This window comes from Chelonia mydas, chromosome 13 (assembly GCF_015237465.2).
Source record: "Chelonia mydas isolate rCheMyd1 chromosome 13, rCheMyd1.pri.v2, whole genome shotgun sequence".
NCBI lineage: Eukaryota > Metazoa > Chordata > Testudines > Cheloniidae > Chelonia > Chelonia mydas.
The window spans coordinates 36,907,840-36,918,604 of NC_051253.2; the positions used below are offsets into that span (position 1 = coordinate 36,907,840).

The 10,765-nt window shown below is 40.1% G+C and overlaps 1 protein-coding gene across 1 annotated transcript; it reads right to left on the bottom strand.

Annotated features, from left to right (window-relative positions):
* Nucleotides 1-7,476: 7,476 nt before the first annotated feature.
* On the bottom strand, nucleotides 7,477-8,430 carry LOC119563630 (olfactory receptor 11A1-like). Its single transcript, XM_037877074.2, has one exon. The coding sequence runs from the start codon at nucleotides 8,329-8,331 to the stop codon at nucleotides 7,477-7,479; it is 855 nt and encodes a 284-aa protein (XP_037733002.2). The 5' UTR covers nucleotides 8,332-8,430.
* Nucleotides 8,431-10,765: the final 2,335 nt, after the last annotated feature.

Here is a 10,765-nt window from a genome sequence, read left to right on the forward strand (position 1 = left end):
ATGGCTATTTTTAATGCCATAGCATAATCCCCGCAAGCCCAAGTCTATCGATACGGGCTCTGAGACTTGCAGACACAGGGTTAGGTTTTTTGCTGTGTGGACGTACCCTTTCAGTACAGCCTTTCAATCAGTTTTTTACTCATATTATAGTAATTTAATCTAGATCACATTTCCCTGGTTTGCTTATGAAAAAGTCATGGAGGACTGCATCAAACGGCTTACTAAAATCAAAATATATCTTATCTATTGCTCCTCCCCTGTCCAATAGACCAGTTTATATACATGTGAACATAAAAACAATGATGCACACAAGCATATGAACATGTGATCGTAATCACCAAAAATGCAATCAAATGCACGAGCACAATTCTATTCACATATATACACAAGGATGCAGAAATCTACAAATGCAAACATGCGGATGTATATATATATACAAGGACATGACCCAAAAATATAGAAACAGATAAAACATGTTGGCTATAATTTATTAAACCATCTAGGGGATTTAGATACTTGTTTCCCATTGGCAATTAAAAGCATAGATTATTTTTTCAGACATTCCAGTCGAAATGTAAACCTTTCAAGTTGGACGGGTGAAAAAATGTTTTGGGTTTGGTGGGGTTTTTTTGTTGTATTTTTCCCTTGTGGAAAATTTCAACTGTTCATTGAAAAACAAAAAAATCTCACAAAGCACTTTTTTGGGGGTACTTTTGCAACCAAACCTCCAAAATTTCCACCCAAAACCTGAAAATTAATCTGTTTTCAGGTTTTCTAATTATAAATATATGTATATATATATTAATTTCATTCATTCCCCTCTAACTTACCTGCTTGGGAGCAAATTGCTTCTGCTTCAGCACAATTCTCCAAGTGACAAAAGGCACCCATTTGTATACATTTTGGTGTTCACCAGGGAGGTACCCTGAAAGAGGTTCTGCTGTGATGTTTCCAAGCAACCAGAACTGCCCTTAGTTATCATAGATGAAGAACGGAGGCTTCCAGGCTTACACAGCTGGCTACACCTGATGTAGCGAGCTATCAAAAAATGGGCAGCTTAGATCAGTCTGGTTCAGGCTCAGAGAGCTGGTGAGTTGGTTTGTGTTTGAACCAAGCTGTGAGTGATGTCATGCTGGGTTCCCGACCATTGCTTTGCAGTGATTGTGACTAGGGTAGCATCATGAAACACTGATGTCACCAGGACGCAGGCACTGTCGAAGCCACTGCCACTGTTTAGTGACCCCCAAGAAGTAATCAGTGGGTCCTCATGGAAATTGAACATGTGTAGTTGATTCTTTTTTTTCCCACTAGAGAAACACCCAGAGGCCCAGAGGTTAGAGGTCACAGAAAGTCCATCACAGCCTCAGAACGAGGCGGTATTTCTTTTTATGGCCACATGTTGCTGTAGCTTTTCTGCATTAGGATGTATGATCAAAGCTGCCTTGCTAGGGTATGTACAAATAATAGGCTTCCATGTGTCTCAGCTTACACACCACAGGCTCTAGAGGCCTCATAAAGCTCTGCCAAAGAGAAAAGAAGAAGGTGTGGGCTGGGGACACGGAAGAGGAGTCAGGGCAGAGCAATTGTCCAACTTACATGGAGAGTGTTGGCAAGAAATTTGGGCCCCATTAAAGTCAAAAGCAAAACTTCTGTTGAATTAACAATAGTAGTGACACAAGTTACTAGAGACTAGAGCAGATCTTGAATAAAGTGGAAATGAAATTGTTAAGGTGGATGCTTGGAGGTATAAGAATGGGCCATGCTTGGAACGAACAAATTAGAGGAAGTGTGAAGGTGGTGCTGATTATAGAAAAGCTAAGAGAATCCAGGTTTAGATGATTTGGGTGTGTGAAAGGAAAATTGGAAGAACAGATGGGAAACAGCCTGTTGAACTTAGAAGAGGAGGGTAACAGAATGATGATCCAAAACTAGATGGATGGATGTCCTACAAAAGGATCTGGTTAGCTGAAAAGTTTCAGAGGAACTGCTTCAAGACAGACTGGAATGGAGAAGAAGGACTTGAAGAGCTGACTCTGTTTAGGTGGGATGCAAGCTAGAAGAAGAAAAGCAGTAGTAACATGGGTACAGGTTGTGGTGATGATGGTGGAATAAGTCACAGATGCAGTAGTAGTATAATTAGTAAATGGCTTAATCGTGTCCTCACCATGAGCTCAGCTCCTGGATTAGACCAAGAGGCTGATTCTGACCGATATAGTGCTTCTCTGGTAAGGGGGTATGACTGATCTCCTCCTGGGCCCATACCATCCTCCGGTATCCAGTGCAGGAGTATACGGGGGTGCCCTGCACCCTTTCCATTCTCAGGGTTGGAGCAATGGTCTGAAGGCTTGCTGTAGGTGCCTGGCTGGGGCTAAATGGTCACTACATTTGGGATTTGGAAGGCCTTTCCTCCAGGTCAGATTTGCAGGGACCTCATGGGATTTCACCTTTCTCTTCAGCATGGAGTGTGTGGATCACCTGCTAGGATCAAATGGTCACATCTCAGCTGATCAATTCCCTGCCACAGGGACCTCAACCATTCATAGCACCTAAGTCTATTTACCCCTTCACATAATACAAGAACTAAGGATCACCCAATGAAATTAAGAGGCAGCAGGTTTAAAACAAACAAAAGGAAGTACTTTTTCACATCACATACAATCAACCTATGGAACTCATTGTCAGAGGATGTTGCCAGGCCAAAATATAACTGGGTTAAAAAAAGATTGAGATAAGTTTATGGAGGATAGGTCCATCAATGGCTATTAGCCTAAACAGTCAGGGACTTAACCCCATGATTTAGGTTTCCCTAAACCTCCAACTGCCAGGAACTGGGATTGGACGACAGGGGATGGATCATTGACTAATTGCCCTGTTCTGTTCATTCCCTCTGAAGCACCTGGCATTGGCCACTGTCAGAAGACAGGATACTGGACTAGACTGAACAATGGTCTGATCTAGCATGGCCATTCTTATGTTCCTGTTCTGTGCCTGTGGCATACAACAGTTTAGTCTTCTGAGGGCTGAAATACCTTTAGTTTAACTGAAATCATTGTGCTTAGTATGTGGGTGAAACGTAATGACCTGTGATAACAGAAGGCCAGAATGGATGAGCTAATGGTCCCTTATGGCCTAAACCTTTATGAAACTATAGAAACTTTTGCCCCCTTTAGTACCACTGAATAACTCCTGCTGTGAAGTATCCAAGTAAATGTAGTAGTAGCAACAAGAGTAGTAATGGGTACTAAGATAATGTCTATGTTTGACTGCTTCTACTTCATTTACATATGCAGAACATCCTACCCTGTGTTCAAAATCCAATATGAATATTAACCAGGTAACCCCATCACACTCCTCTTACAAACTTTGGCCATCCATAACTCAAGCTATACGCATATTAAACCCCCTGGCAGGAAGGAAACATGAAGGAATCTCAAGCTTCCTCTTTTGTAATGCAACTGGTTTGTTGTGTGGTGATGTAACGTACACTATCCTTTCAGACCACTGATGGTTAGCAAGCTGTCTTTTTCCAGTTCTGATGGGGACTTGGATTTACACTGGGGTCTGTGATACATGGTGGTGTATTTGGATCCCTGTTCTCTCAATACCAGGTCCATTTTAGAAGACTATAGTGAAAGAAAAATATTGTTTTATTGATGTGTCTAAGATACAAGAGGTTTGTATCTATGAAACAACAAGGAATAGGGGAGAGAGAATATTTTATTTTATTTTAAAGAGAGAGAGAGAATCTGGAGTAGATTATGATGATGACAGACAGATTGTTAGAGAGGTTGGTAGATCGATAGATGAATGTGTGGAGGGATAGATCGATAGATAGATTGATAGGTCATTCTTTACTGTGTTATTACTATTATGCAAGGTAATTTAGAGTAGAAGAAAAGAGAGCTTTCCTGATGTGAAGATATACTGAGATGCGTTTTTTCCCCCAATTAATTTTGACCATAATTTTGATTACCTACTCTGTCCATTCCCTCTGGGGCAACTGGCAATTGGCCACTGTCAGAAGACAGGATACTGGGCTAGACTGAACAATGGTCTGATCTAGCATGGCCATTCTTATGTTCTTATGACTAGGGCCCTAACAAATTCACGGCCATGAAAAAGGCATCATGGATTGTGAAATCTGGTATCCCCCTGTGAAATCTGGTCTTTTGTGTGCTTTTTGTGTGCACTGCCTTCAGAGCTGAATGGCCAGAGAGCAGCAGCTTTTGGCTGGGCACCCAGATATGAAGGTAGCACCCCACCATCAGCAGCACAGAATTAAGGGTGGCAATACCATTCCATGCCACCCTTACTTCTGTCCTGGTGGTGGCCCTGCCTTCAGAGCTGGGCTCCCAGCCAGCAGCCCCCGCTCTCCAGCTGCCCAGCTCCGACGGTAGCTCCACTGTCATCAGCAGCCCAGAAGTCAGGGTAGCAGTACCCCAACCTGCCCCCCCCAATAACTCTGTGACCCCCCCCCAACTCCTTTTTGGATCAGGACTCCTCCAACTACAACACTGAGAAATTTCAGATTTGAATAGCTGAAATTATGAAATGTATGATTTTTAAAATCCTGTGAACATGAAATTGACCAAAATGGACCGTGAATTTGGTAGGGCCCTACTTATGACCAATAAGAGAAAAAAAAATTAGGAAAAAATTCAAAATTGCAAGAATCTGCGCATTTCCAAAGGTTTAAAAGAGTTTATTTCAATAGTTTTTCTAGAGTTTTTAACACAATTTTCTTCTCAATGTTTTTTAAACAATATTGAAATGACTGTTGAACTTTTATCATTTACAAAATACCATGTAAATGAAACATTTTGATAACCCTTTAAATGGTATTTTCTCTTAAACTTGATAAAAATGTCATGATATATTTGTAGAGAATGAATATTTTTGAAAATCTTGGCTGTATTTTAGGGGTTATTTTCATTTCAAAGATGGACATTTTTGAAGGGAAATATTAAATATTTATTATTATTATTAACATTAGTGCTAAAATAGTACATATCCATGAATACAAATATTCACATAACATAGCTACATAACATTTAATTTCATTATATTTTTAAGGACCTGTTTTCTATCTATACATGCACATAAACATGTATGTGTAGAGAGATAGATATCTTTATACAACTACATGTGCCAGTGCACACATTTTAGAACTGGCATTATTTATGTTCCTCTTTTTATTTATTTCACTGATGTGCAAAATTTCAGTGTCAGAAGATCAATCAGACACTTTTTATCTCTTCACTTACACTCTGTCCCCACTTCTTCCATGCACCTTCTCCACCCCAGGACTTCCTGTATAATTTCAAATACCTCAGAAACTTGAAACAACAATCATATTTTCATTTAAAATCGACCTCTCACAGAAAAATATATTTTAATTTCCTATCACCCCATTCAAAATTACAGTGGCCTGGGGAGCGTTATGTCATGAAATCTTGAACTAAAATAGATATGATCAAAATTTTTGGAGAAGAATGTTTTTCCAGTGAAAAACAGCTTATCTTGAAAATTCAGCTTTTCATGAAAAGCTGTCCCCAACTTTGAAATGTTTGCATTTTCCACAAAAGTTTCAGTGACATTTTAATCTATACAGGAAAAACAACAAGGAGTCTTTGTGACACCTTAGAGACTAACACATTTATTTGGGCATAAGCTTTCTTGGGCTAGAGCCCACTTCATCAGATACATCTGATGAAGTGGGCTCTCGCCCACGAAAGCTTATGCCCAAATAAATTTGTTAGTCTCTAAGGTGCCACAAAGATTCCTCATTGTTTTTGCTGATGCAGACTAACACTGCTACCACTCTGAAACCTTTAATCTATATATTACTGTGGAATCAGCATTGTACAATTTTATTTGATAGATAGATAGATAGATAGATAGATAGATAGATAGATAGATAGATAGAGCTTCTCAAAAAAATGGAAAATTGGAGTTTTGGCTAAAACTAAATTTTTCACAGAAAATTAAATTTTCATCAGAAAATCCAAAAAATATATATATACTTTTGTTTTAGAGCTGAAATATTTTAACTTCTTGGTAGTTTTTTGCCCTTTTTTAAAAATTTAAAGTCAAAATTTACTGGTGCTAATTTTCCCTATTGGGAAAAAAATCAACCAGCTTTGTCAGACAGTTAGATACATTGATTAAATGGCTAATCTTGCACACAATGTGTCAAAATATCCAACGGATGGAAGCTTATTCTAGAGAAATTCAAACTGTAAATAAGTAATATCTCTTCAACAGTGAGATTAAGTGACAATTGGAACTACTTATCCAGGGATGTGATGGATTTCTATCACCTGAAGTGTTTAAAGTATCTGGCTGGTGAATCTTGCCCATATACTCAGGGTTTAGCTGATCGCCATATTTGGGGTCGGGAAGGAATTTTCCTCCAGGGCAGATTGGAAGAGGCCCTGGAGGTTTTTTGCCTTCCTCTGTAGCATGGGGCACGGGTCACTTGCTGGAGGATTCTCTGCTCCTTGAAGTCTTTAAACCACGATTTGAGGACTTCAATAGCTCAGACATAGGTGAGGTTTTTTGCAGGAGTGGGTGGGTGAGATTCTGTGGCCTGTGTTGTGCAGGAGGTCAGACTAGATGATCATAATGGTCCCTTCTGACCTTAGTATCTATGAATCTAAAGCAAGACTAATGTAGGAAGTACTGAGAGAAATTATATTCCATATAGTATGCTGACTAGACGATTGTAATGGCCCCATTTGCCCTTAAAATCTATAGAAAGATAGATAATTCTTCACTGTATTGGAACTGACTTGCAAGGTAAATTGTTAAAGGAAAAGAGTGATTTCCTGACCCAAAGACAGAGTGAGAACCAGGTTTTCTTCCCTGATGAATTTGCACATTTCGAGAAAATATTGTGTTAAGACAAAATAAAAAAATTGGGAATATTTTCATTTCAAGGAGTTAAAAAAAAGTTTATTTCAATAGTTTTTGTACAATTTTTTCAATCCATTTTTTTCATGTTGTTGAACATATTATTGAAATGGCTATTAATTCTTTTCATTTACCAAACAGTGGATAAATGAAACATTTTAAGAATCCTTTAAATGTGATTTTCTTTGAAAAAATATTTAAAATGTCATGATATTTTTTGCAGAAAATTACATTTTTTGATTATTTTCATAGGAAAAAACACATATAACTAAGGACCACACACATGAACAAGAGTTTACCAGAGGGGTGGGTGTTAAGGGATGGGGCACAGCATGCTGAGCTCTGATTGGGCAGGGATGGTGTCCCTAGCCTCTGTTTGCCAAAAGCTGGGAATGGGTGACACAATGGGAGACACAACGGGTATCACTTAATGGTTACCTGTTCTGTTCATTCCCTCTGGGGCACCTGGCATTGGCCACTGTGATAAGACAGGATACTGGGTTAGATGGACCTTGGGTCTGACCCAGTATGGCCATTCTTATGTACCTCCATTTCATGCAAACGTTAGCAAATCGAGTTTGCCTTTACTGATTTTTGTGGGAAAGGCACACATTTCACAAGAGCTTTCCTCAGGGCCCTGTTCACCTCCTTGTTTCTCAGGCTGTAGATGAGGGGGTTGACCATGGGAGTCAGGACTGTGTAGAAGACAGAGAATACTTTGTTCAGGTTTCCCACTGTAGCACGATCTGGTAGCATGTAGACAATCATTAGCGTTCCATAGAAAATTGTCACCAAAATGAGGTGAGAAGAGCAGGTGGAAAAGGCCTTTTGCCTCTTGGTGGTGGAAGGGATTCTCAGGATAGAGGCGATGATAGAAATGTAGGATGTCACAGTTAATAGGAATGTGGGAAGGGTGAAGATGGAGGCGAGTATGAAGGTCACAAGTTCCATCTGGCTGGTGTCACTGCAGCAGAGTTTGATCAAAGGGGTGAAATCACAGAAGAAATGATCAATTTCATTTGGGCCGCAGAAAGTGAACTGTGCTAACAAAGATGTTGTGACAGTGCTAGCCAGAAAGCCACTAATCCAAGACAAAGATGCCATCTGGAGGCACAAGCTGACATTCATCTGCATTGCATAGTGCAGGGGTTTACATATTGCTAAGTACCGATCATAAGACATCACTGCTAGGAGAGCACATTCTACAGCTACCAGGGAGCTGAACCAATTAAATTGCATGATGCACCCGCTAACAGAAATGGTTCTGTCCCCTGTCAGGAGACTGGCCAGCATCCGGGGCAGGATGGTGGAGGTATAGCCGATCTCCAAGCAGGACAGGTTCCCCAGGAAGAAGTACATGGGGGTGTGCAGGTGTTGGTTAGCCACAATTAGAACAACGATGAGGATGTTCCCAGACATGGTCACAAAGTAGATCACTAGGAACAGCGGGAAGAGAAGAATCCGTAGTTCAGGGAGATCGCCGAATCCCAGCAAGATTAATTTTGTGATGGGCGTTTGATTTCCAGCTTCTTCATGGGTCTGGAAGTGAAGCTGGGGGAAGAAAAGAAACTTTATAGTATGCTTAGTATTAAGTAAGTATCAACTAGTATTGCAAGGAGATCAGTTTTATACAAAATTGGTTTACATGTGTTCCAAATTTTATTTTTATTTTTTCTTGTGGAGTTTTCACTCGGATCTCTCCTAATGGCAATCATATGGAGGCTCAGTGTCTCTACAAAAACCATTACTGGCTTTATTGGTAACTCGATTATACTGAAAATGCATGTCCACTTTTTTGTCCTTTGATAAGGCACTCAGACACCGCAGCAATGATCATGTGAGAGAGAGAGAGGTTGTTTGAATCAAAGAATGGGAAGTCAGACAAACAGAGATAGATTGAGATCGATGGACAGAAGAATGGATAGGCAGGCTGACAAAGAGAGAGACAAAGTGACACACACTCAAGAATGAATGAGCAGAGAGAGAGAGTAATTGTTGGAAGTGAAGTATAGTGAGGCAGATGAACATAGATAGATATCTTTCATTATTACCGCTTTCGAGGTTTTGCCCTCTGTCAAGGTTCCTTCCCCACTCTGAACTCTAGGGTAAAGATGTGGGGACCTGCATGAAAAAACCCTTAAGCTTATTTTTACCAGCTTAGGATAAAACTTCCCCAAGGTACAAACTATTTTACCTTTTGTCCCTGGACTTTATTGCTGTCACCACCAAGCATCTAACAAATATATAACAAGGAAAGAGCCCGCTTGGAAACGTCTTTCCCCCCAAAATCCTCCCCAAACCCTACACCCCTTTTCCTGGGGAAAGCTTGATAAAAATCCTCACCAATTTGCATAGGTGACCACAGACCCAAACCCTTGGATCTTAGGAACAATGAAAAAGCAATCAGGTTCTTCAAAGAATAATTTTAATTGAAGAAAAAGTAAAAGAATCACCTCTGTAAAATCAGGATGGTAAATACCTTACAGGATAATCAGATTCAAAACATAGAGAATCCCTCTAGGCAAAACCTTAAGTTCCAAAAAGACACACAGACAGGAATCTACATTCCATTCAGCACAGCTGTTTTATCAGCCATTTAAACAAAACAGAATCTAACGCATCTCTAGCTAGATTACTTACTAAGTTCTAAGACTCCATTCCTGTTCTGTCCCCGGCAAAAGCATCACACAGACAGAGAGAACCTTTGTTTCTCCTCCCCACCCCCTCCAGCTTTGAAAGTATCTTGTCTCCTCATAGGTCATTTTGGTCAGGTGCCAGCGAGCTAGCTTCTTAACCCTTTACTGGTGAAAGGGTTTTTCCTCTGGCCAGGAGGGATTTTAAAGGTGTTTACACTCCCTTTATATTTATGAGACCCTCCAATTCAATACATATTCATTTTGGCTTTCCCTCTCTGAATTGCCTGCATCTTCCCAGGCTGAATTTTGTTTTCTCCTTTTCTACCCATATTTCTAACCTCTGACTCTTTCTTCATCCTGACTTCAAACACTCAATGGAATTCAGTTCCAAACCAATGTTTAATAATCAATGAATGGAGGAAGACATTCCTCTGAAACCCCTTCTACTTTCCCTCCGGCTAATACTGACTCTAAATCGACCCAGAGTGTTCTACATACATTTGCTACTCCCTGGTGAAGGAAATGTCAAAAAAAAGGTGATGTCTCCTTTCTGTCTAAAGCATTATGACCCCAATTCAAGAAGATACTCAACTTGCACTTAGCTTTTAGCACAGGAGCAGTCCGATTAACTTACATGGGATTGCTCATAAGCTTAAAGTTATGCATATGTTTAAGTACCTTCCTGAATCAGAGTCTATAGTGGTTTCCATTAGAGGGGCAAATGTTGCAGTGGAAACAAAGGATTCGGCAAGATGATCTATCAAATCTTCTATCTTCCCTAAAGAGGATAGAAAACTGTGGAACTACTTACAAAGGGATGTGATATAGTCTCTGTCACTTAAAGTTATAAAAGTCATGACTGAATATGTTTCTTAAAGGTATGCCCTAATTTCAACCAGAAGTTGTCATTCTATGCAAGAATCACTGGCTGAAATTATCTTGCCTGTATTATGCAGGAGGTCAGACTAGATGACCATAATGGTTCTTTCTGTCCTTAAATTCCATAAATCTGTAAATTGGTTTACCTTTAAGAAGGAGGTATTACCAGCCAAAAACTCTGATGTGAACGCTTCACTCATAGTATTGACACCAGGATATGGGTTCTGCTGTCTATCTTCCATCCTCCTCTTCATCATTATGATGCACGGGTGCTGGCTTCCTCTGGAGGAGCCCCCGTGGAGTCAGCGCCTATGTTCAGGTGAGACCTTTCAATAAGG

Coding starts and splice junctions, on each gene's coding strand:
- LOC119563630 (XM_037877074.2), bottom strand. CDS start 8,331: ATGTCTGGGAACATCCTCATCGTTGTTCTAATTGTGGCTAACCAACAC.